The 27,889-nt window shown below is 41.0% G+C and overlaps 1 protein-coding gene across 6 annotated transcripts in view; it reads left to right on the top strand.

The window, feature by feature from the left end:
- HPSE2 (heparanase 2 (inactive)) overlaps nucleotides 1–27,889 on the top strand; it is a 711,059-nt gene that overhangs the window by 562,759 nt on the left and 120,411 nt on the right. For all 6 annotated transcript variants that reach the window (XM_045040537.1, XM_023240819.2, XM_045040539.1 and 3 more), the window contains 2 exons: nucleotides 14,564–14,670; nucleotides 19,817–19,931. In XM_045040537.1, the coding sequence (XP_044896472.1) occupies nucleotides 14,564–14,670; nucleotides 19,817–19,931 (222 nt within the window). The remainder of the gene's footprint in view (nucleotides 1–14,563; nucleotides 14,671–19,816; nucleotides 19,932–27,889) is intronic.

Genomic DNA, 27,889 nt, shown 5'->3' with positions numbered 1-27,889 from the left:
TAACATTCTTAGTATTTTCCAGGCCCCTGAGGATTAAATGGTGAGAAAGACTTACATGTGGTCTAGACCTTGTGGTCTAGTGGAAAAATAGTTAATGAAGCAAGCAATGATAATAAGATGTGATGACTCTTATAACAGAGATGTATAGGGTACTATGGGCACCGATGGTGGGAAATACCTATCTTAGTGTATAAAAGAAGGGCAGTCCTTCTAGAGAAAGTGACATTTAGGCTAATACCTAAAGGACAGGCACCTTCTAATTTATTTAGTTCTGAGAGTCTGATCAGAGGACTACCAGTGTTAATATATATGGTGGAGAGAATGGTTTATATGGTTCATAGTATGACCATTATCGTTCTTTTGTTAATATCATCATTGCTTATGATTGCTTACAGTATTTAATGAAGATGAACTCTTTTGAAGTGTCTTTACTTTTTCCAATATATGTGAGTTGCAGGATTAAGGAAGTAGGTGAGGCAGAAGAATATTTAATCCTTTTGAAGTAATTAATACATAAAAAGGAAGCTTTTGCTCTTAGCCAACCTTCTGGTTTACCCACTTATTTGAGCCTCTTAGTATATGAAAGGGGAAGGAGATTAAAAAATAACAGTTATTCTTGAGTATGATACAATAACTAGAAGCACAACTAAAGGAAAAATGAGAACAACAGTAGTGTTAACCTTTTGTGAAGAGAAGTAGAAAATGAAAATGACATTACTAGGGTAAGAACAGTAGTATCACCACAAAAGTCAGTGTTTGATTCACTCATTTATTTGTTAAAGGTTCATTTCAGTGTGCCATTGCCTGTTTACCATAATGCCTATCACGTGGCAGGTGCTTAATAAATGTTAGTGGAAGGGAAATAGGCAGGAAGGGGAAGGTAAGCGAGCAGAGGAAAACAGTGGAGGAAGTGTAAAAGAAGTAAAGTAGTGTCTCTGTCTCATTCACATTTGGATCTGCTATCTCAGCTGTTCACATGCAAAAGAATCTAATCTGCTCCTAACTTTGCAGCATAGTGTTGACTAGATAGAAATTGATTCAGACAGCAATAAATGGGCTGTGCTTACATGTAGGCATAGTAGGAGAGTTTCTTCTGGGTATGTGTTGAGAGGTGAAGGAAAAGTCTCTTTGTTGTTCAAAATAACATTTCAGTCTGATTACTAATGCCAGATATTTCATTTGAAAAAAATAACCTTTCAGGGGCACCTGGGTGGCTCAGTCAGTTGAGTGTCCAACTTCGGCGCAGGTCATGATCTCACAGTTCGCGAGTTTGAGCCCCACCATCAGGCTCACTGCTGTCAGCGCAGAGTCTGCTTTGGATCCTCTGTTTCCCTCTCTCTGCCCCTGCCCTGCTTGTGCTCTCCACCTCCCCAAAATAAATAAGCATTGTTAAAAATGTTTTAAAAAGAGAGAAGAAAAAAATAACCTCTCATTCTACACATTAGGGAGAGGATGCAAAATGTAAATAACCTGAGAAGAGGTAAACTACACTGGTTCAAAGTCACACTAAGGTGTTAATATCAAACAGAAGGTCCTTTCCCAAGAGCAGATTTGCATGGGGGGGAGGAGAAACACAGGCCAAGGATATACTCAAGAGAGTCAGAGTACCCCAAATACAAATGGTGCCACATGAATATCTTGGAAGACATCCCTGAGTGTCTTAAGTTTTATGGGGACTGAAATTCATACAACAGGAAACTCTTTAAGAAAAAGAAAACAAAACAAAATTGCATGTTTTAGAAATATATCTGACCACATGAACACAGTACTAGGGCCCCCTTCCCAGGATACCAGCAGAGGCCTATGAGAGTGGGAAGCTGGAAGTTCAAGCTTCATGAACTTCCCAGTAAATTAGTTTCTGTGATGCCACTTGGCTGTATTTACAAATGGGACAGTATGACCCAAGGGAATCTTTGGCTCTTCTCTTTCATATAGAAGACACTAATAATAAATAGGGGAATCTAGCTGGAAAGGTATGTTTACCACAAAAGAGCTCCAAAGCTTTAGTTGTTGTCATCTTATGAACCATATCTCCTTGACTCTTAAACACAAATAATTATAAAATGTACCATAATTTAATATAGCCACGGAGTGGAGGAGAGATAGGAGATAGGATAAACAGCTGGCAAATTTCAGCTCACACGTTTCTTTTGAGATTGATTATAAAAAACGTTCTGATTTCAAAACCATTAAAATGTGAAAAATGCATCATTAACTTACAGAAATACAGTAACCATATTACTTTTGAGGATACAAATGCCATTTATTGAGTGCATCGTATATTACTAACCCATTGAAGAAACCAGTCACTTACTCAAAGCCATTAGTAGTAAAATTAGAATTCAAGGCCAGGCCCACCTAACTCCAGAGCCTACACTCTTATCCAATCCACTCTTCTTTTGTTTTTTGTTTTTTTTTTTTTTTTTTTTTTTTTTTAACATTTACTTATTTTTGAGACAGAGAGAGAGCATGAACAGGGGAGGGTCAGAGAAAGAGGGAGACACAGAATCTGAAACAGGCTCCAGGCTCTGAGCTGTCAGCACAGAGCCCAATGTGGGACAGGGACAAAGTGCAAGCAGGGGAGGGGCAGAGAGAGAGGGAGACACAGAATCCAAATAAGGCTCCAGGCTCCAAGCTGTCAGCACAGAGCCCAATGTGGGACTTGAACCCAGAAACTGCGAGGTCATGACCTGAGCCAAAGTCTGATGCCTAACTGACTGAGCTACCCAGGCGTCCCTGTGTCTTATTTTAAACAGCCTTCTCTAATGTGAAATTATTTCATTTTAGCTTATATTGTCTTCTAACATTTTTAGAATCACGTTTTTATTTACTCTGGAATCTACTTTGTAAAGGTGCAAGATAGAAATAATCTGCTTGTAAAGTCAAGTTTAGAGAGCTCCCAACCGGGTATCTAGACTATGAATCTGATTTGCTATTATCAATGCATGCAGCTAGTGTTTTCACAATTTGAAAGTGAGAGATTTTGTAAGCAATGGCAAGGATCTGGTGTGGTGAAGGAAGGGTGTGGGGGAAATGGATGTGACACGAGGGTCACATCCTCCTAGGGCTTAATTGACTGAGGTACAGACTTTGGCCTTGGTCCCCTTTCCCACCCTTCAGTATGAAAATGGCTCCAGGAAAAGGAATGGTAGGTGATCCCCACAGGGTCCTGAGAGGTCCATCTATGACCTGAGCTGAAGTTGGATGCTTAACTGACTGAGCCACCCAGGCGCCCCCAATCCACTCTTCTGCATCTACCATACCTGTTAGCCATTTATTTTGTAGCCAATATAATATTTGTATTCCTAACCACCCAGGATTAGGAAGACTTTTAAGTAGCACTGAATGTCCTGATGAAAGAACATCAATTCGATGCCACAATCGGTTGATATAATCTGGCATAGGTGTCCCAGAAGTTAGAGTCCAATGAAAGTTATATACCCCAATGTTAGGTAATGTCTCATATTACCACAGTGTTAGATAGTGGAAGAGGACTGGGCTTTTGAGGGAGTGATTTGCATTTATTCACTGGACTTCATTCTTACATCCCATGTGCACAGGCTTTTGGTCAATGCATAGTGAGTTCTGGTTATGTGCAAGGCAATCACAATGCAAAGGTATATGCTGCCCATAGACACTTGGAGGAATAGCCCTGGGGACAAATTGTGGTTTGGGGTAAAAAGCTTCTTCAGGAGGAATAGGCACCTTGAGGTGACCTTCCAATTTTCCACATGGAAGGGGGGATTATATGGTTTGTCTTGAATGAGAGAAAATTACTTCTGAGGATGATAAAGCCTGACTCGTCAGTGGGTAGACTGTCCAGTAAGCCTAGGGATTGGTTACTCATGGAAAATAACTGGGGAAGGGAGGAAGAGTCATTCTTGTGTGAGCAGCTGCTGTCCAGTCTCTCCCTCTTCTAACACTTATCCTTGATCGTAGACTCTGCTTTGGGACTCTGAAATATTCTTCCTTATTTTCTTGCATATACTAATAATTTCCTTGGCTCCCCTGTGACTTTATCTTCATTGTGTATTCTCTTATTTTAATTTTATATTTTGTTGCAATTATATACATTTGCTTTTCTGTGGTTGGAGATAATAAGAACAGAGAATTCAATTTTAAATCCTAAAAATGACACATAAACAGAAGCCACAAATTAAAAATTGATCTGATACCAAAAGAAAATGGGTAAATATGGCACTCCGGAACAGGGAGACGATAGAAAGCAATTATACAGAAAAAAAAAATTAATGAAACTGACAGGAAGTACATTAGACAAAAGAAATAAATCAGGAAGAATGTGATGAGATATTAGAATGGCTGAGCTCAGAATAGCCTAGCTTGTCTAACCTAAGAAGGACATATTAAATATGGAGGCATTTTAGTCACCCAGAAGCTTCCAGGTCTCCTCAAATAGGGAAATTCAATTAGAAAGTAGATAGAACCCTGAAGTGGAACTGTGAGGATTTGGTGTTTGCTCTTATGGTTTTGAGGTTATTATTTATCTCCACTGAAACTTGGCCTTTTCAATAGTAAAATTTTATCTCCCTCGTATATTAACAAATAAGTTATTTCATTATCTTATTATTTAATGTACTTAATAAGCAAAGTACCTGTCAAGCAACATGCCAGGTACTTAGATACTTCTATAAGGCATACAGAAAAGGAAAAAATGTGGCTTTCTCAAGTATTTCCAGTATAGTTGAAAGACAGGCAAACAGAAGATTATAATTCAGTTTAAAAAGGTCAAGGTCAGGGGCGCCTGGGTGGCTCAGTCAGTTGAGCGTCCGACTTCGGCTCAGGTCACGGTCTCGCCGTCCGTAAGTTCGAGCCCCACATCGGGCTCTGTGCTGATAGCTCAGAGCCTGGAGCCTGCTTCAGATTCTGTGTCTCCCTCTCTCTCTGACCCTCCCTCATTCATGCTCTGTTACTCTCTCTGTCTCAAAAATAAATAAACATTAAAAAAATTAAAAAAAAAAAAAAAGGTCAAGGTCAGAGATAGGTTTGAAGAACTTTGGAGCCCAAAGGAGAGATGAATTAATTTTCTAAAGGTTTGAGGAAAGTTTCACAGTGGAAGTAAGATTTGAAATAAGCCAGAAAAAAAAAAAAATTAGACAACATGGAGGAGGAGTGGGTAGGGGAGGAGGCAATTAGTAAAAACCTAAAAGGACGTCCTATAGTTGGAAAATGATAAGTCCACTCTGTGGTGAACCATAGGTCTTGTGGGGAGGAAGGGGAGAAGAGACAGCTAAGGGGTAGTTATGAAGGATCTAAGATACCAAGGTAAATGAAGCAGTTGGCATGTATCCTGTGGGCCGGTGGTTCTCATAATCATTGTACCATGTCTAACGTACTCCAAAAGACAAATGGATAAAACAGACTAGGGGTTGTGTGTAGTTACTGGCTCCTTAGCTTTTTTCCGAGTTGGAGAAACATTTCATACTTTTGGTGAATGAAAAGAATGTAATTGGGGCAACTTTGAAACCATTCTTTTTATTTTTAAGTAAATCATTCCCTAGATCGCTTTCAATATTATCATAGCACATATACCAGTTAACAACATCGACCTCTGTGAACACATGATTGAGTTCTTCTGCTGGTAACGGCCAAAATACACAAGAAGGATGGACAGAAATGCAGAGTGTTACTGAACTCTCATCTGGACCTCTAGTAAATACAATAGGGAACAAAGAGGCAGGGGCACCCCAAGAAGTGCTTTGTGCATAGGTGAGGTTTAAGAAGCTTTCTGAAGCTATTTGGCTCCTTCTAACCAGTGATTAGGGACCAGTTCTGGTTACTCAAAGAGCTACTGCTCTTCCTGAAGTCCTGGGGAAGGTTGATTTCCAAGTAGATGAGATGTTGGAATTAATGGACTCCAGGTTCTTTTGGAGGTTGGGCCTCCTGCCAGGACTGATTAGCCCAGCTGGCCTGTCCACTATTCCTGTTTTATTGCTTCCTTTCTCATTAAGGAAGGTGTTGGGTTTGGATAACCATAAACAACATGTCTGCTGCTACAGGGCCACCATCTCTTGCACAGCCAGTGGCTGAAACCAGGCTCTCAGGAGTCTTTTTTAAAGACTTAGATCACAGTTTTGGAGAAACAGGAAAAGGAAGCCCAAGTTTGAAAACATGCCACATAAATGATTATTTTCCTATTTTCCTCCTTTTTTTTTTTTAATTCAAAGTGGCAGGGAAAATAAAACTTTAAAAAGTAAAATAAAACCAGTACTGTTTTCCTCATTCTGTTTTCTCTCTCACCCCTGCTCTCTCAACATAGCCACATGGAACAGTCCTGATGTCCTCAACCCCTGAGATGGGAGGGAAGGGAGTTGGAGGCTTCCCTTCATATCAACCTGCCCCCAGCAGGCCCAAGGAGTCTGAGCAGCCACTGACCACTTGCTGAGCTGTTGTGTAGGTGCCTCATGGCTCCCTTGTCTACGTGGGCCCAAGGGCTGAAGTCTATTTAGGACCACAGAACCCTTAAAAGAGAGCCAGCCACCCAGCCCCTCTCTAACCTCACTCCAGTAATCTCAACACTTGTACTTCTTCCCCCTCCCCAGACAATGTGTTCCTTAAAATGACCTTCATTGGCACATCATTTCTCACCAGGAACTGTACCCTTGTTCTTTCCAGTCCTGCAATTTTCTCTCTTCCAGCACAGGGAGAATCATATTTACTCAGAAAACCACAGTGTTGAACTATAGCCCTCGGTTTCTTAGAGTTTCACTTTCTAAGGGAATTTTGCAGCTGGTTCCATCTGCTTGTCCTGATTTTTTTCTCTCCTCTTTTCCCCATGCTGATTTCTTCCCCAGTCCTAACCAGCACCCAGCCTCAGTACCTTCCCCACATGTCACCATGATGGTCTTCTTTGCTCATGGTAGACACACAATTCATCAAACCTCTCACCATGTCCCAAACGGTAAATGCTCAGAAAATCCTTGTTGATTTGTACCAACTACTCCCAGAACTTTTAGTATTAATACTTTCTAGGAATCTCTCCCCTGCAGAACATTTCATAATGCTGGTTTAGGTCGTATATAAAAGTTCTAGCTCACTGTGTTTTTTGTGCATATGGCTTCTCTAGACAAGGACAGGAATTACCCCTATGCTAAGAGTTCATAAGTAAACTATGAATGCTAATTATGTTAATGTGAATAATCCATGTGCCTTTTAAATTTTAAGCAGACCTTTCCTTTCTAGTTAGCATACATCTGGTCTATTACCTACCTCCTAAAACATGTCCAAAAGAAAAGTAAACAACTCCAATGTTAGATTGATCCAAGCCCAACTTGTGAGCTTTACACAGGAGAGTGGTCTAGGTTAACAGGTTAACTTTAAGAGCTTACCAACAGGGGTGACTGGGTGGCTCAGTTGGTCAAGTGTCTGACCTCCACTCAGGTCATGATCTCGGGACTGCATTGGGCTTTCTGCTATCAGTACAGAGCCCGCTTTGGATCCTCTGTCTCCCTCTCTCTCTGCCCCTTCCCCCTCCTCTCTCAAAAATAAATAAACATTAAAAAGAAGAGCTTACCAATAAGACAGACACACCTTTCCAAGTGCTTTATAAATATTAGGTCATTTAAATATCATAAAATGCTCTGAGATGGATCTTATTAATATTCTGGTTTTACATCTGAGGAAAGTAAAGCACAGAGAGATCACACCAGGCAGTAAACCACAGAATCAGGATTCAAACACAGGGAATCTGGGTGCAAAGTCCATGCACCTAACCACTACTTAGTGCTACCTCACCAATAAAAGCAATTTTTAAATTGTTTCCTTCCAAATCTCCCTGCAAGTTAGAATTCAGATGAACTTCTATTTATACAGTGTCTGTATCCCTGCAGAGTCTTATGTACACAATATTTTATAAATCCAACCATTTTCCTGAATCAAGTCCTCATTTAAAAGAGCTAGACTTTGGGGGCATCTTGGTGGCTCAGTCAGTTATGTGTCCGACTCTCGTTTTCGGCTCAGGTCATGATCTCACGGTTGGTTTGTGAGTTCGAGCCCCACGTGCTTAGGATTCTCTCTCTCTCCCTCTCTCTCTGCCCCTCCCATGAGCTTGCTTGCTGTCTCTCAAAATAAATAAATAAACTTTAAACATCTAGACTTTGAACTCCTTTTGGAATATAACTATTTTGTACAAATTTGCTGCTCTTTGTTGGGCATGCTACCTTCCAACTAAGTATTTATGACAGATGACCTCACAGAATAGGTGGTAGGAATATGATTGTCTCTTTATCTTCAATATCAGAACATTATGATAAACTTAATACATCATAAAATACTTCTGGTCTCCAAATATCATTGGATGGTGATTTGCCTTTACCATTTCTGGGGGTGTTGGATTCCATATATAAATTACCTGGTAAGCAAAGGCATAATTCCCTTTCCTTCTCTGAAATTTCCATCTTTCAGAGTTCAAGGGGCAGACCTCAGGCCTCATATCCTGAGCTTTAGCAAATAGACATGTGTTGCTCTTATCTAGATCTTTAGTACTATTGTAGGTTTTCATGGCATGCTTTTATTTTTCCTGATCTCCAAGGTGGTTTTTGCATTCAGGGTACTGCTTCCAATTCTTTGACCAGTTTAGTTGCCCTGTCTTAGGTCATATAACTTCTTTAAAGAGTGAGAGTCTCCTGTGAGCTTGTGCATGGGCAGGTTTGGAATTATATTGACTTCTTCATGTGACTAGAGCACCACAGTCTCCAGTTAAGCACTTACTCTGTGCCAGGCACTCTCCTAGGAAGTAAATACAAAAGTAAACACCATAGGATCCCTGCCCTCACAGTGAGGGACCTTTAATAAATATAATAAAGAACAAGAACTGATAGTTCAGGGTTCCTAAGAAGTAGTCCATAGATTCCTGGATTCCTTTGTTAGATCATAAATGATAGTTCAGAATCTTACCACCAAATTGTAACTCTCTTTAGCATGAGTTCATTTGAATTCATGCATCACCTTAGATGGGCACACATAAATGTTCATCTGCTACACCTGCTGTCACTTCCTGCTAATTCTCAGGATCTTCCTGTGATTGGCCTACTGTTATTTATCCTTTGACTAGTAATCAGGATCACTGACAACTCTGTCAAGTATTATTCCAGCTCATGGATGAGGAAATTGAAGCTAGAGTAGCCACAGAAATAACAGAACTTGGGGCGCCTGGGTGGCTCAGTTGGTTAAGTGGCCAACTTCGGCTCAGGTCTTGATCTTACATCTCATGCAGAGCCTGCCTGGGATTCTCTCTCTCCCTCTCTCTCTGTCCCTCCCCCACTCTCATGCACACACATGCTCTCTCTCTAAATAAACAAATAAACTTAAAAAAGAGAGAAATAATGGAACTTTAACATATTTATCTTTTCACAGTTTTCATTATAAATGTGTATATGATTTCGTCACAGCTACAGTGATCTTGGCATAAATCACTTCATATCCCTTTCTTGTTTAAATCCCTCAAATAGCTTTCCATCACACTCAGAATGAGAAACATCCATCCTTTCTTCTCTTTTTTTGTTTTATTTTATTTTATTTTATTTTATTTTATTTTATTTTATTTTATTATTTTCATCATGATAAGTGTACTCTTAAATTCCAAACCCTATTTCCCCTATTCCCCACCCCTGCCAGTAACCATCAGTTTGTTCTCTATAGTTAAGAGTCTGTTTTTTGCTTTGTCACTCTCTCTCTTTTTTATCCTTTGCTTGTTTTGTTTCTCAAATGCCACATATTCCACATTCCCCTACTCACTATACTCCAGATGGTCTTCTCTTGGTTCTACAAACAGCAGTCCTGTTTCCATATCTTGTCCTTTTCCTGTGCTGCTCCTACCAATCCATGAAGGGGCTGGTTCCCTTGTCACTCAGGTCTAAGCTCAGATACCATCTTTCCAGGGGGGTGACCTGAGTACTATCTAAAGTGTCCACCGCACCCCCCGCCCACCACCCCACACCTCCTGCCAAGTTACTTTATATCAGATTACTCTCTTTAATTTTCTTCCTAGCTCTTATTATTTCTAAATTTCTTTTTTTTATTTACTCATTCATTGTTAGTCTTTTCCCCTTGACTAAAATGTAAGCCAAAGAGAACAGAGCCTTGTCCTGTTTCACTCATTGCTGTATTCCTGCCCCTAGAATCTGTTTGGCATATAGAAGGTGCTCAATAAGTATTGGTTAGAGTGAATGAATGAATGTATTTGGTAATGCCTTAGTGTTTTGGGATGGAAACTCTTAGCCCTTTTCTAGTCCCACTTTTAGATATTTCCCTTAGGTAATTTCATCCACTCTGGTGGCTTTTTCTACCGCTCTGTCTCCCATATTTGTTGTTTATGTAATTTTCACTTACATAATCAAAGATACTCTTGACTGTTGAGGGACAGGAGCCAAGGGAACTGGCAATAATATTATAAAATACTAATACATTTTAACATTTTGTATTTAGAAGGAACTTAGATTTCATTTACTCCGAATTCATGGCTTACATGTCGATGAAGAAAGTTCAAGATAATAATAAGCCAAAAATCTCACAGCTAGTGGGTGGTAGAACCCAGAACTTCCAGGGTACTTTACTGTTTCCACAGTAGTTACCAGACTGTTAGACTCTATCTCTCCTTTTGCTAATGACACCAACACACACACACACACACACACACACACACACACACACACACACAGAGTTTTATTTTATTGAGATAAAATTCACATGACATGAAATTGTGCATACCCTTTAAAAGTGTGCAATTCTGTAGTTCTTAAGGTATTCACAGAATTGTGAAACCATCTATTTAATTTTAGAACATGTTCATCACCCCCTAAAGAAACTACATATCTATTTGTAGTCATTACCCCCTCTCCATTTCTCCCTCCATTCTCCAGCCCTAGGAAACAACTAATCTACTTTCTGTCTCTACAGACTTACCTATTTTGGACATTCCATGTAACAGAATCAGACACTATGTGGCCTTTTGTGTCTGGCTTCTTTCACTCAGCTTAATTATTTCAAGGTTCATTATGTTGGGACACCTGGGTGGCTCAGTCAGTTGAGCATCTGACTCTTCATTTCAGCTCAGGTCATGATCCCAGGATCATGAGATCGAGCCCCGAATCAGGCTCTGTGCTGAGCATGGAGGCTGCTTAAGATTCTCTCTCTCTCTCTCTCTCTCTCTCTCTCTCTCTCTCTCTCTCTCTCTGTCTCTCTGTCTCTCTCTCCCTCTGCCCCTTTCCTTTGTTCATGCTCTAGCTCTCTCTCTAAAAAAAAAAAAATTAAGTTCATCATGTTGTAGTTTTACTTTTTTGTTTTGTTTAATCCCTTTTCTCTAAGTGCCTTAATTTTAATGTCTTTTTTTATATGTTTATTTTTTTAATGTTTATTTATTTTGAGAGAGAGAGAGAGAGAGAGCAGGTAGGGGAGGGATAGAGGGAGAGGGAGACAGAGAGAATCCCAAACAGACTCCATGCTATCAGAGTACAGAGCCCAATGTGGGGCTCGATCTCATCAACCATGAGATCATGACCTGAGCCAAAATCACGAGTTGGATGCTTAACCACCTGAGCCACCCAGGTGCCCCTTAATATCTATCTTTGAACAAAAATTAAACTCTGAATATCTTGGAAGCCAAAGGCAACAAAGAAAAATACAAATATATTTGTTAGCTCTTGTTAGCTATAAAGGAAGCACAAAGTTTATCAAGAACACAGTTTTTGTAGCAATACATTTTGAGGGGAACCATCAATGCAGTCCAGTTTCACCATATGGCTCTGTCTTTTGATCATCTAAGGTATATTTCTTGTTTTCTTATTTATACTATTTCCAGTTCCCTTTGGGTTGGGCATGGTGAGCAGTATCGAGAAGGGAGAGAGAACTACCTTGTGGTGTCCTCAGTGACTCTTGTCTTTCTGGGTACAAGGGGGAATTCTTACTCAATTTTTAATAACCCTCCAATTTGACCTCCACTATTAATTCTCAGGATCTTTCTTTCATTTTTTATCACAATCCTTACTTCTTTTTTAAAAAAAATTTTAACATTTATTTGTTTTTGAAAGACAGAGAGAGACAGAGCATAAGCCAGGGAGGGGGAGAGAGGGGGCGGAGACACAGAATCCGAAGCAAGCTCCAGGCTCTCAGCTGTCAGCACAGAGCCTGATGCGGGGCTCAAACTCACAGACAGACCATGAGATCACTACCTGAGCCGAAGTCGGAGGCTTAACCAACCCAGGCGCCCCACAATCTTTACTTCTACATCAAATTGGTGAAAAATTTTTACAACTTTATTCCTGAAAAGTTCAAGCACTTTGCCAACTCTTATTCTAAAGTAGGTCTCAAATAATGCAAATACTCTAGTAGATGAGGGGAGAGGACAAGCATTATGCCTAGGGAGAGATGACAGGAGGAATATGATTGTTTGCTGATGTCTGCCTATGGGTTTTGGAAAAGGAAAGTTCTGGCATTTATGCTATGTCTCATATTATTTTTTTTTCTTTTTTGGGATCTGAGGTAAAGGGAATTAAATTAAAATCATGCTCCTCAACCACAGCAAACTATTATCATCAGTTCATGCAAAAGCCCTGCATTTGTTTTGATTTTCACCTCGATCTCTAATCTGTGCTCACATTCACCTCCCTCTTAAACATGCCTTCCTTCTGTGTTTGATACAGGTCCTTAAGAGACATGTATCTTTATAAACTATTTCATCTTATTGGATGTAACTGAGTACATAAGTAATATTGTGACCTAAATTTCATTCCGTTGGTATTTTGTTAACTCACCACTAAATCTTTAAAGCTAATTTACGTTGCTAGATTTACATTGAATCTATTGTTCTAACTGCTGCATAATGTCTTATGGTATGTATCTACCATCTTTTACTTTTCCATTCCTCCTGCAATGGAAACCTGTGTCAAACAATGACATAGTAAACATCCTCGTACTTGACTCCTTAGAGGCCTGAGGAAGAATTCCTTTGGTTTGCATGTCTAAAAGAAAAATTGGTGGCCCATTGGATCTAAATACACTGTTATCTTTATCCAACCCCCCTTGTGCATAAATGGCATCCCCATCCTACCTCCTATACTAACTATTGCTGCAGGGACTTGAGCTGGGCAGATCCACAGCTGTAACCAGCTTAGTGCTGTCGTGATACGGTACAACCTTGCTTCTTATTTCCTGCTCTGGGACTTCTCTAAGACAGAGATGCAGAACTCAGGGAACCTGCTCAACACTTATGCCTACACAATTAAATGGGGTAATGGGGAAGAGCAGAGGTTACAGTCCCAAGGCTACTCTTGACCTTTTGGAGGATAGGAGCCAAAGGATAAGTTTGCTTCCTCTTGAATTCCCTTGGGAGAAAGTTCTGAGACATATAGTTCTTAAGACTCTTACCAAGTTCCCTGTGGAATTGAGTGTAAGTTGCCAACACTGGTTGCCAGTTTGGAAACCCATCCTGGTATTGGTTTTCCCTTTTCCCTAATTCAGCCCTGCAGTTCCTCATTCCTGTTCCCTGTTATGACTTCCCCCAATGAATTACCTATAGATAAGCCTTTGTCTCAGCCTCTGTTTTTAGGGGCACCCAAAGTACATGATCCCTAAATACTGCCAGATTGCTATCTAGGGGATCTGGGCCTTAATCTGGGTAGTATGGCCACCTTCCAACTTGTGGACCAGAGACTGGGCCATTTTAAAACTTCAGAGGGCCACCTTTTAACAGGATGCTGTTCTTCTGCTTAGAAAGTTCCCTAGGTAGGATCTTTCACCCCTGGATCAGTGATTTTTTTTTTTACATTCACTGCAGTTATTCTCCAAAATATGGTTGTAATATATATACATGCCTTGGTGATTATAAAATGCTTCTCACAAACATTGACCTCTGCCTTCATGATTCATGACTTCTAATGCATGGATAGTAGACTCATCCTGGCATGTGCCATACCAGAGTATTAAGAAAATTTCCTTCAAGGGGCACCTGGGTAGCTCAGTCGGTTAAGTGTCCAACTTCTGCTCAGGTCATGATCTCACGGTTTGTGGATTCAAGCCCCACATCTGACTCTCTGCTGACAGCTCAGAGCCTGGAACCTGCTTCAGATTCTGTGTCTCTCTCTCTCCGCCCCTCCCCCACTCATGCTCTGTCTGTCTCTCTGTCTCTCAAAAATGAATAAACATGAAAAAAAACTTTAAAAAAAGAAAATTTCCTTCTCAATACTTGCTAATAGAGAGATACCATATGATTTATACTTTCCAGTGACTGGTGTTGCATTCAACTTGTGTCCTAGAAAATGCACTTGTCCTACTGTCACATTTTCACTTGGGTTTACTTAGGAAAAAAATGATCATTTCTTTGAGTGGACATGTGTCAGTGTTAGTGTGTGTGTGTGTGTGTGTGTGTGTGTGTGCGCGCGCGCGTGCGCCAGCTCATTGCATGGGGTGAGTCATCATGAAAAAAGCACAGATCATGACCATCTGGGAGCAAGGTATCAACAGAACTCCCTTAAGAGAATGTGTGTTCCTTCTCACTTGGGAGTAACTTTTAAAAATCTCATATCCCCTTCTGCTTCTGTTATGTGAACAGGTGGTTAATACATACACCCCAGGAAAGAAGATTTGGCTTGAAGGTGTGGTGACCACCTCAGCTGGAGGCACAAACAATCTATCAGATTCCTATGCTGCAGGATTCTTGTGAGTAACACATGCAATTTCATTCCCAGGGACTTTGAGGAAAGAAAGTGTGTTATTCTGCCTATTGGAGGAGGAGGTTCATTTCCTATTGAAAGTTCTTTATCTGTTCCTTTGTGAATGGGTTTAACCCATTCAACAAACAGTGATAAGTGACTTCCCTGGATCCTAAGACGTCAAGCACAGGCATCAGAGCAAAGATAGTAGTAACAGTAGCAGTAGTAGTGACCATAATAGTCATATGACCTTTATTTAATGTCTATAGTTCAAAACACAGTGCAGACAACATACAATTTCTCATCCATTTTTCACCATAGTCCTAGGAAATAGGTAAGAGTAAGATCGGAGGAACAGAAAGAGGAGCTAAGAAAAGGTGTGGGACATTAGTGCCATAATAATAATAAATACTAATAATTTTAACTATATGTGTTACATGCTTTCTGAAGCGCTCTTTCTATATCTAATAATTTAACAACCAGTGATACAGTTACTATTATTTTACAACAACCCAAAGAGGTAGATGTGAGAGCTTTGACTCAAGCCCAGGCAATCTGCTTCAGAGTCAAGCCTCTTTGCCACTACCTTAGACCATCTTCCTTTCTGCTTCAAAAGCAGTGGTAGTCATGCAAAGGAACCAGTAGTTTCTGTCCCTGGGAAGATCAGGAAGGGCTTCATGGACAAAGTGGCATTTGAGTGGGACATAGAAAGATTAATTTCTATAGGTGGAGAATGGTGGTGATAGTGGAGGAGAGCATGCTAGGCAGAAGGAACATTTCTGGCAAAGGCACAGGGGAGGGGAAATGATTCGTGTGAAGAAAGCCTCAGTAGCTACAGGGATGTAGTGAGGGTTGAGACAAGGGAGGAGTTTTCCATCAAGCATGGAAGGCCTTGAAAGCCAGGCAGAGGAAATGAAGCCTTGTTCTATACTCCATGGCAAGCCATTGAAGATTTTGGAGGAAGAGATACCATCTGACCTGTGTTTTTAAATGTTGGCTCTGAGAATAGTATGCACAAGAGTTTGGAGAGGCAGGAGATGGGAAAGTGGATTTGAAGACTACTGCAGTTATCTGAACGACTTAACACCAGAAGCGTAAAGGGCTCTGACTGGCCTGCCAGCATCATGTGGCAGGGATAGACCCCTTAGGACCACAGACTAACCAAATGCCCTGTTCCTGTTCCATTCTAGTCCTGTGGCCCTGGTTTTTTGGTTTTTTTTGTTTTTGTTTTTGTTTTTTTTTTGTCTGAGCAAGGTCCTCCTAAGAAGTGAGCTCACAAAGCCCTGAGCTTTGTGTTTCACTACTAACAGCTGTTCCTAATTATACACTCATAGTTTCCCTCCATTAAGGCTTATTTTAATACATTTATAAAAGACAAATCAAGCCAGTCAAGCAGATTGTCTTTGCAGATGGAATCCTGGCACATGCAGATGAAGATAATGAGTCAGTAAAATATATGATGATACCTTGTGTCTTCGATTCTTGTGTTCTCAGCACCTACCATTGAGTGGCACAGAGCAGTTGTTCAGTGAGCATGGTTCAAATGAATGAAATGGAATGAATCAGCATTTGATACAGTGGTTCTGAGAGTCTTCTTTCAATAATACGCTTCCCACCAGGTTTCACTGTGAGCCGTGGGGTAAGGATGAGAAGCCAGTGGCAGTTAGTACGGCAGGGAGGGGCCTCTGAGAATCAGCAGAGGAATGGCTTTTGCGCAGCCATCATAGACAGACTTTGCTGCAGGGCCAGCAAGCAGCCCAGTTGTAACTGTTTTCCTGAGCATTCTTCCCTTTAGGGAATGATGTGAAATGAGAAACACCACAGCCCTTCGGGGGGGAACTGGAAAGATATCTGAGCACCAGCCAAATATCCATAGATCTCTGTGGTCACCTTGCAATAAATCCAGATCAACAGAGTTGTTCAGGGTTAGGTTGTAGTTCAGGTATTCAGTGTGTGGTTGACACAAATCAAATGAAAACTAGCTCACTTGGCTCCTGGTTCTCTCTTACCTCTTTATCACCCATTTGCTCTCACCTCTGCTGGCAGCACCCAGCCAAGTGTCCTTCGAGTCTAGTTCTCCAAGGGACATAAATTGCTTCCTGGAGGGGAGGGGGGAATTGAAGCATTCTAAGAAGCTCCAGAAGACTAGCAAGATTCCTTGGAAAAAAGGCACCTTTCAGGCTTTTTTTCATATATGGCATAACTGAGAGCTTGCCAGGACACTTGAATGTTTATGCATGAAGCAGAATTCTCTGCTGCCAAGTATTCAAGGGTAGTTTTCCCAGTTAGGGCTTTGTGATTCTCTGATGCACCACAGATATACCCTTGGCACACTACTGTGTCTCTAGCACCCAGTAGTGTCTGCCACCCAGTAGATATTCAATAAACTTTTGTGGAATGGAAAATAATGGCCGCAGTAGTATCCTTGGTGGGATATACCAGTGGTCTTGCCACTTTTCTATACTTGTGAATGAAAGGGAGACTTGGAACACCATTTATTTCCCCTGTCAGAGTGCTTAGTATTTGCAAAAGGAAGAGGAAGACAACTTAAGTACAAACCATTTCACTCTGAAGAGTACGGGGAAGGAGAGGTTCTGGCTATAGTCCTTTTGAACGCTCCAGACCAGAACGTGCATAGAGGATATGGGTTTGGAAAGGAGGATGTATATTCTTCTCTCTCACTTTAGAGTTCCTTCAAAAACTGCCCATACTAGGAAAACAACATCAACAACAAAGACAAGCCAGATTTACTAGTCAGCATTCATTTGTTGAGTATATATTTTTTGCGGATCACTGTTATAGGGTCTGCAGAGGTCACAAGTAGGAATTTATACATTTGTATAAATGAATACAGGTATTTACATACCCAGTGCTTTACAAATGACTTACATGGTCACACAAGCATTTTCGTATCTATCCTCAATGCTGAGAACAAGGTCTGGCATTTACAGCCGATTAATTAATGTTGTTGAATGAATAATGAATGAATGAACAAATGGAATATTTTAGATTCCAAAATACATTGATATCCAGCTGCGGCTAGATGTGATTATGTGCTTACTTATCATTTCATTTCTTCATTCAGCAAGCATAGGGATAGAAGGGTGAATTAGACATACTTGTTTTTATAGATAAATACTTGTTAGATATAAATCCTATTGTATTTGTGCTACATTAGTGGAAAGAGCACTGACTTAGGAGGCATCAGTCCAGAATTCACGTGTTAGTTCTACCCCAGGACATTAATATGTGTCTCAGTGGCTAAAGGAAAAACCAAATGGGGTTGGTAAATTAATAAAAATAATAAAGGCAAATAGCTTAGCCATGTGATATTCCCAAAGTAATTTCAGTTCCCGGGTCACATGTCCCAGTCTAAACAACAACAACAACAACAACAACAACAACAACAGCAACAGTTCTATTATATAATTGTTGGGTTTTCTTTTTGATTTAAAACTTTTGATTTTGCATTTTTCTTTGTTTTGTTTTTATAACTCTAATTATCAGTAAATATTTCTTAGTTTTTATGAGAATAAAATAATTGTCAATGTGAAACAGATTTTAAAATGCTAATAATATTCATTCATAACATAAAAATTAGCAATGTGCTTTATTCTAGTAAAGAAAAAGCTTAATTCTACAAGTCACTGGTTTGGCATTCCATATGGTTTCAAATTTGGGAAATCATAGCTATGTCCCTAGTATGCTGAATGCTGATTCTCAAAGTTCCTCCAATCTAATTTTGTCCAGATCAATGTCAACTTAACAGAGTGTGAAGCACCCACATTACACTAGGAACTGAGATGAGTGTTTTGGGTACAAAGCTAAACCATTGGGTCTGTTCTCAGTTAGCTCATAACCAACTGGAAGACAGCAGAGAAGAAAGAAAGAAATTATCGTGGGCAGGCAGAGGGTATAAATAAGAGTTCTGGGAAGGTACAGAGGAAAAAGGTACTACTGTTCTGTACCAGCAGGGTTTGGAAGGAGATGGCACTTGGCTTGGAGACATGTTAACAGATGGGAAGAAATTTGCCAGATAAGGTAGGTTAGAGGAGGAGAGGAAGGGAATTCTAAGCAGAAGTTAAAACATGTATGGAGACTCAGGTGAGTATGTCAAAGCATGCTCGTTTGGGGCAGCCAAGAATAGTTTTAGAGTCAGGGAATGGAATTTAGGGTGAGAGCAGAGGGGAGAAGAGGTACAGATATACACTCATGCGCATGCTCAGGAAAGATTGTGAAATGCCTTATCTTTTACACTGGAAGACTGAAGCTCCCAGTCACATTTATCTTACATATATTCTTACAATTAGAAATTTCCCTAAGTTTCAGAATTTGGAATACAGAAGAAAATTAAATGAATAAGTGAATGAGTGAACAAATTGAATGAATAAATAATAAAGGCAGAGTTAGCAGTGGGTGTTGGAAGAACCAAGAGGGAAGTACTTTTGAAGGATAGCATGCCCTGGAAAGTGGGTATTTGGCATAGTGGAATATGTGATAATGTGTGAGCAATGCAGGTCCTTCATTGTGATATGTGTAATGGTAGCATACTTGAATCTCTGCATGGTTAATTATAGTGCCAAGGAAAATTATTATTTTATTGACTGTTGACAGTGATATATGAGGGATGCAAATGGCTGACCCCTTCTTGAACCGATAGGTCATAAGAGTATGTTAGAGTCCCAGGAAAGATACATGTATGGTGATAGGGTGCAAGCAGAGGAGTTTGAGTGACAGAGAGTATGGTGTGCATGCTCCTGTGATTGTGTCCCATGGCCGGGGGGTGGGGGGATGATAATTAGGCTTACAAGTGGCTAGGGTATTCATTTTAGTTAGTTCATTTTTTTTTTTTAATTTTACTTCTTTATAGGAGTAAGTCATTAGCAACAAAATATTCTATGACCAAGGGCAATTCATTTTCCTCCTCTGGATCTCTGCTTCTTTTCCTATAAAATGAAGAGGCTGGATTTGAAAATCCCTAAAGTGTCTTCCAGCTATGTACTCACTGCTTAAAATAATCTTCTCCTTTAAAGTACTAGGTAAATTTCATGGTGGGTATTGGTGTATATGCATGTGTGTTAGCCAATCCCGACAAAGCTTATTATATGGCACTTTTAAGATGTATTGATGTAGCATTTTTTCCTGATTTTTAGATGGTTGAACACTTTAGGAATGCTGGCCAATCAGGGCATTGATGTTGTGATACGACACTCATTTTTTGACCATGGATACAATCACCTTGTGGACCAGAATTTCAACCCATTACCAGTAAGTGTGAGATAAAGATTCCTAACTCCTTTTCCATGTGATTCAGTTGTTTTGACTATACCTTGTTCCACAATGGGAGAATTTTTCTCCTTCCTCTGTTACCTGTTAATTTCATAAATTGGACAAAAGCATTCATGTCTTTGTTCTCTTGACCCATTTCACAGACTTTTGGCTTCACTACACACATCTATATATACACACCTATGCAATATGCATGTATGTATATACATATATACATTTATATATGTATATGTATACATTTATGTATACATATATGTATACATATATGTATATGTATATGTATACATATATGTATATATATACATTTATATATGTATATGAATTTTTATATATTTATATATTTGTTTACTACCATTATTTAAACAAACCTTGTGCAGTTGAGATTCCACATCTACTTGTGGCCTGTTTGAACTCTGCTTGAGAGTGAATTTTTCCAGATTGTTTTCTTTTAATGCTAATAGGAGACATTAGTTAACGTCAGATGCAACATGTTGAAAGCAGATGGGAACGTGTTGGCCATGATCAGATGCAGTATGAACCCATCTCTTGGGAGTGGCTTAAGTGCACTTACAGTTAGGTGTTGATCCCTGTGTGATAACGAGGGGATTTGCCCAGAACACCAGCTTCTCTGGGAAAAGGAAGGCTAAAGAAGAATGGCAGGAGCAGAGAACTTCGTTTGGTTCATGCCTGGACTGACCAATCAGAGAGATCCCACTTAGTCCAGAAAGCTGCACTCATCCGAAATATTACATGGATTATCCTTTTCACAGACATCGTGGTCATGGAGAAAGGTCAGACTCCTCTCATTAGCTCACAGACTATGAGAGCTGGGGTTCCCCTTTGAGGAGATCCGGTCGCATCTCCGGTAACAGAGAAACTGAGGGGCACTGGGTGGCTCAATCAGTTAAGCAGCCGACTTCAGCTCAGGTCATGATCTCAAGGTTCTTGAGTTCGAGCCCTATGTCAGGCTCAGTGCTGACAGCTCAGAGCCTGGAGCCTGCTTCGGATTCTGTGTCTCCCTCTCTCTTTGCCCCTCCCCACTTTGTGCTCACGCTCTCTCTCAAGCTCTCTCAAAAATAAATAAATGAAAAACAAATGAAAAAAACAAAAACAGAGGAGCTGATAGTCCAGGTAGGAGGAGGGGAAGGGAGATGTAGAGCCAGCTCTAGAACCCATCCCTGCACCCTATCCAGTGCTCTTCCAACAGAATTAGTGCTGCCCTTGGGTTCACACTAAGCAAACCCAAGTGGAATCAGTGGGTGTCTGCCATTTACTTCCTTCTGCCTATTTCTACCCTGTATTCCTCTCACTCTCACCCCTGCCCTGAGCCAGGAGGCCTCCAAACCCAGAACAGAGACCAGTGTGGCACCCAACAGTACCATTTTCATGTCTCCAAAGAGTCCCTCTAGATTAGAGTACTCGGTAATGATTATATCACTGATTGTACATAACTCCAGTCAAATCACAAGTATTAAAACTGATTAGCACAGTCGCTTTTGTTCGCAGGCCAGGATACCTCTCTGAAAGTGTATGTGTTTGGGGGCGGGGTGGGGGGGCAAGCTAATGTACAGTGCAGAGGGAATTTTCAGTTTGTTTATTTGAGCTCATAAGCTTGTAGAGATAAAACAAAATAATTAGAAAAGTCTCTATGAGGTGTCAGCATTAAACAAATATAATGTCATACAAAAATAAATATTTATTGACCCATCAGGCACTGGGGAGGAGATTAATAATAAATAAATGAATAAACAAATAATAGAGTACTAGAACAAGAAGACAGTATGGGCTCTTTTGGAATGCGTGTACAGGAAGGCTTCTCTGAGAAGGTGACATTTAAGGTAAGAGCCCAATGACAAGGAACCAGCCATGCGGATTTTGTAGAGGAACTTTCAGGTAGGGGAAGGGGCTAGCATAAAAGCTCCAAGGCAGGAATGGACTGGGCATGTTTGAGGAAACACAAGGACACCAGAGTGATGGGGGTCTGACAGAGAAGGGGGAGACTGGTTGGACATGAGGCCACGTAGATCACATAGGGCTTTGTCAGTTAACAGGAGTTTGACTTTATTGTATGTAGTATGAAAAGCCACTGGAGGGTTTTATGCAGGGAAGCAATACAATCTAGCTTATATTTTTAAAAGATCTAGTATAATTAATGCATCAGCTGTTATTTGTAGTTGTAATAATAATGTACAGACCACTTTCATATATGGTACCTCAATAATGCTCCATATACGCTGTCCTCCCTCTTCTCTGTCCTCCCTTCTTGCCTTTATCCCCTCCCTTCCTCATTCAGATTTCATTCACTCCTCCTGATCATGTATTACATGCTGATAATTATTCCTGGTAGAGGGCCTCTTTGATGAACCAAACAGACAAGGTTCCTGAACCCTTGGAGCTTATAAGCTAATGAAGCATAGTGAAAAATGGAAAATAAATAAACATATAAACAAGGTAATTGCACTTGGTCGTAATTGCTCTGAAGAGAGGCTGGTGAGAGAAGTAGAACTATTTATATTTATTTTGCTGAAGAGAAACTAAGGCTCTGTGAAGATATTAAGTGGCTTGTCCAAGGTCAGACAAGTACAAGGAGCTGGGGCTCTCAGAGTTTTGTAGTTAGTTCTACATCTGATTGTCTTCTCTCTTCCTTGAGGTACTCTTTGGTGTCTGTCCTGTGGTCTGAGGCCAATACTTGCTTCATTTGGGTCTGGAGATGGAAATGGGCATCTTAAGGACCTGGAGAGAAGAAAACCTTAAGCTAAAAAAAGATGGTCTTCGGGTGACTAGACAGGCTTGATTTCCAGAGTTGGACAAACCTGGATTCCATATCAGTTCTCTGTGCACCTTTGCTGGCTGTGTGTAGGTTAAAGGTGCAAGTCCTCATGGCATTGGTTCTCCCCAAATGAGTGTTGTTGCAGGGGACTTCCTTTACAAGCTCAGCACAAGAGACCTCACTTGATAGGTGGTGGCAGCAGAGCTCACATGAGTTCATGGCAAGCTAAAGTAAGTCCCAGTGATTCAGCACAACCGCTCAAGTGAGCTGGGCAGCTGTATTCCTAGAAACACCACACTCTGATAAAGTGTAAAAGCACTTAAGGTAGCAGGCTTCAGGCTTTCTTTTTATCTTTCTTTGTGCTAATAAATTCTGCACCTTGTAAGTTGAGAACTTGATAGCTGGGAGAACTTGACCCTGGAAAAAATTTCCTAGGCTAGACCAGGGCACCAAACAGACCTTGCCAGCAGGCTCTGGAATGGGTAATGGAGACAGACCTGGGAGTCATACTGGTTGCCCCTTCAGAGAGTTGTGCAGTTGATGACCGAACATTGCCAGTAAAAACTTGTGGATTTTACGTTGTGATTAACTCTTCAAGAGAGTTTGTTGAAAGCTTAGGGGATTCATGAGTTGTGTTTTGATTGTCTTCCAGAAAAACCAGTATTCTCCATTCCAGTTTCTTCAAACCCAGCTCAGTGCATTTAAGGAAAAGACCTTATTAGCAAATACTGTTTTGTTTTCGTTTCTGTTTTGTTGCTGCTCTTAGATAAACTTAGAAAAAAGTGAGGATCTTGGCCTAATGGCTGCTCAGCCCATATCCTATTTTACGCCTCCACCTACCCAGTCAACTTTGATCCCAGCTTGTAGGATTCTAGCAGCTCTGACAAAGCCATTCCAATAGTGCTGCTCCAGTCTAAGGTAAGAGAGAAGATGAGGGTGGCCCTTTAAAAAAGAAACTTGTCTTCACAAAAGATCATTTCCAGCTACATCCCATGTTCTTTATGGTTGTTCCTCTAGAAAAGTGCCAACACTCCTACTGTTGGAGATTTTCCCTCTCCTGGGAAGAGGAGAACATTTAGTTCAGCAGCGCTTCATCACCAACTCCCACCCTTTTCCCCTGACCTGCCTGCCATTGGGAAAGAGGGAATGTGTGAGTCTCCACAGCCAGTCAGCCAGTCAGGGGCTCCCTTGGGAGTAAGTGATGTTTGTGCAGAAGAGATCTGCACATTTGGTGGACATAGTCCAGACCCCACCAGCCGTGGGCATTTCTCCTACGAGAGGGTTTTGGAATTTAGCTTGTGCTTTTTTTAAGAGCTTGATTTACAGAGCTTCCAGGGAAGGGAATGGTGAATTACTAGTCAACATCTTTTTAACTCCCACGCCAGCCGAGCAAATATAATTCAATTCAAAAAACATTGACACTTCAAATGTGTCTGGCTCTGTGCTAGGTATTCTGGGGACACAGAGATAAATAAGATATGGTTCCCTCATCTGCAGAGCTAACAGTCTGGCGTGTGTTTGTGTTTGGGGGATTACAGTTTAGTCTTCTAGAATAAAACAGAAAGCTAGTTCCCACTGGACTGTGTTTTCTCTACTGGGTGTAGTGCTGGTGATAATTATATTTGCTGTCACCTTCTTTTTGCTGATTGTCACTGCTGAATAATAATATTCAGTTCAACCCAATGCACATTTACTGAGCACTTACTGTATACATCGTTCTGTATACTAGGATATAGTCAGTGGTCATAGACTGGAATATTACTCACTAGTATGGTGGGATTGAGCCTATGGCTCTGGTTCCCACAGCAACATGCTCCAAGCCAAGCCTTCAGGTGTCATTTGGTTACTGGAAGGAAATTCTGAATCTTAATGGTGCCTGTCTAACTCTGCTGGTTAGCCTGTCACAGGGATGAGGTCCTAAGTGCTCCATCCTTGTTTTCCTTGAACATGTAAGACAGTGCCCCTGATGCACTGCACAGCCACGACACAGACACAGGATTAGCTTCAGTCTGTCTCTTTCCTGAGAATGTCCAGTTACAAACCCATGTTCCATTGATGCTAGATTAATGCACAATTTCTTCTTGTAAGAACAACACCACTTACATAGGAGGCCCCATGGGGAGCAGCAGGAGCCTGGGACTATGACAGGATTCATAGGTACTGTTCTTAACTCTGCCATTAATTAGCTGTGTATCGTTGGTACCAGTTTTTTCATCACTTAAATTGCAATAAAAAATGTCTTTTCTATCTAGCTCCAAAAGATACTGTTATGTTCCTTGTGAAAATTAGATAGGACAATAGGATTCTGATTATAGGATTCTGATTTCATATATATTTATACACATAGAAAATTACTGGAATCTCTTCATATATCTAAAAGTGGTTTTGTTTGCGTAGTGGGATTATAGACAGTTTTAATTTTCTTCTTTGTGGATTTCTTTTATATGTAAAATTGCTATAGTCAGCATTATTGCCTTTTTAATCTGAAAAAGAATAAAGGCTTTAAAAATTTTTTTTTGATTTTTATTTTAGAAATAGAAAGCACATGAAGGGGAGAGAGGGGCACAGAGAGAGAGAGAGAATCTTTTTTTAAATGTTTATTTATTTTTGTGGGAGAGAGAGAATGCAAACAGGGGAGGGGCAGAAAGGGGGACAGAGGATCGGAAGCAGGCTCCACGCTAATAGCAGCAAGCCTGATGTGGGCTCGGACTCACGAACCACGAAATCATGACCTGAGCTAAAGTCAAACATTCAACCAATGGAGCCACCCAGGTGCCCCGAGAGAGAGAGAATCTTAAGCAGGCTCCACACTCAGTGTGGAGCCCAATGTGGGGCTCAATCCCATGACCCTGGGATCATGACCTGAACTGAAATTAAGAGTCAGATGCTCAACTGACTGAGCTACCCAGACATCCCTAAGGCATTTTTTTTTATTTTTAGTATTTAAAAAAATTTGTTTAATGTTTATTTATTTTTGAGAAAGAGAGAGAGACAGAGTGTAAGCAGGGGAGGGGCAGAGAGAGAGAGAGGGAGACACAGAATCCAGAGCAGGCTCCAGGCTCTGAGCTGTCAGCACAGAGCCTGACGCAGGGCTCAAACTCACCAACCATGAGATCATGACCTGAACCAAAGTCGGCACTTAACTGACTGCACCACCCAGGCACCCCAAGGCTATTTTTTAAAGAAAAAAAAATAGTGTTTTGAAAGAACTAAGTCTTTAAATAAGTAAGCAAATATTATCCCAGCCTAATTCATTTATTATTCATGATTCATTTATTCATAAACACTCATTACACTTATGCTGTATGCTAGATGCAGTGATGGGCCCTGGGGACACTGTCCTGGCCATCAAGGAGCTTAGAGTATGGATGGAGGACAGAGGAGTCAGCAGGAACTGTGGCAGATGTACTTTAGCAGGACAGAAGAGGAACAGAAGCCAGCCTGGGTGGAGGGCAGGAATGGGACATCAAGGAAGGCTTTCTGGAGGAGACAATGCCTGAGCTGGATCTTGAAGGAGAAGGACATGTTAGCCGTAGGAAGAAGAGCTTGGGGTCTGGGGAGGATCTTCCAAACAGAGGCAATAGCATGTGCAAAGGGACAGGGCATCAATTTCCCAGAGTCGTGGCAGATGGATTATGAAAAATTTCTTAGGAAAGCTTTTCCCATTGCTGTCCAGTGGCCACACAGGGTGTGTGAAAATTAAAGAATTTCAAAGCTACAGCCCTGGAGGTGGTGGGGCGGGGGAGGTACAAACCCTAGCCAAACCAGCCTGTGACCTGTTTCTTGGTGTAGCTTCCTTTCTCTTTCTTTTCTTTCCCGTGGGAGCCATCAGGAAGATGAAAGAAGCAGAATGTACCTGTTTAGGGGTAGCTGTGATGTGAAACCCAATCCTCTCATTAGAGGCCCTGACAAAGACTTCTCCATGAGCAGCCTTTCTTTGTGGGGCCCCGCAGCCGCTGAGAGAAGGGCTTCCACCGCTGCGCCATCAATCACTGAGATCCAGGCTGGCTCATGTCAGTGGCCATAGCTCCCGGGCTGCATGCCCAGCAGGTGTGACTTGCTTCTTTCCTCCTCTGTGCCTCTAAACCCTGGCCTCTCAGCTCAGAGCTTATGGCTGCCCCATCAGACTGGGCTGGCAGCTCTTCTGCCTCAACTGCTTTAAATGGAAGCCCCTCTGATTTTGAACTATCAGTCCTCATCCTTTGCTTAGTTCTCAACCTAAGCGGTGCACATGGGATGTGAGCAACACACCTGAGCACTTACACCAGCTCAGCCTGATGCAGGCTGCCTCGGGCCGGAGAAAGAGCTCTGCGTGTGAAGTCAGAAGGCACGGGCACGGGGTGCAGCACCCTGTTTCCGGCTCTGAAAAGGGGGCCTAACTATGCTGGGGTGGGGAGTGGGGAGTATTTGAAAGCAGTACTTAAAACTATTGGCTTTGGAATCAGGCTGACCTGAGTTTCAAACCCAGCCTCACCATTTACTAGCTTAGTAACCCTCAAAAAAACATCAATCTCCCCTTGTAAAATGGGGGCAACAGAAGTGTCTGTCTCATAGCATTGCTGGAGAGGATGGGACAAGCCAATGCCTGTGTGTCTTTTACCACATAGTAAGTACTCAATAAGTGTTAGCTGCCGTTCTTGTTTATAAAGTCACTTTGTGAGCGTAAAATTCTGTAAGTCATAGCGATAATTATCATTAATGACATGACTTAGCTGTAGTGAGATAGTATTCATTTGACTATTTGTACAGATAATCTGGAAATCAATGAAAGTAGTGGTAAGTATCATATGAAAAGTAGATATTTTTGCAAAAATTAAATTACAGGAAAACTAGAGAAACAAAAAAAGGAAGCGTGATTCTTGCCCTTGAGAGGGATTGACTGCAAATGGTTAAAGACAAACTAAAAATTACGATTTATTTTCCTCCCGAGAAGACGCTGCCAACCTTTCCCAGTGAAGGCAATGAAGGCAGTAACCACACTGCAATACCAACTCTAACACCTTCATTTGGTATTTATAAATGGCCCAATAAGCCCTGGCAACCATGATATGTCACATCAAAGTGCTAATGACAGCACATTACGTGAATCACCGAGAAGCAACAATTGAAAATCTCTCACTGCCATCAACCATTTATATTGCTCCCAGATTGCAGTTCTGAGGGATTT

The sequence above is a fragment of the Felis catus genome, chromosome D2, assembly GCF_018350175.1.
Source record: "Felis catus isolate Fca126 chromosome D2, F.catus_Fca126_mat1.0, whole genome shotgun sequence".
Lineage (NCBI taxonomy): Eukaryota > Metazoa > Chordata > Mammalia > Carnivora > Felidae > Felis > Felis catus.
The sequence above is the reverse complement of the archived record's forward strand: the minus strand, read 5'-3'. Positions and strand labels throughout refer to the sequence as shown.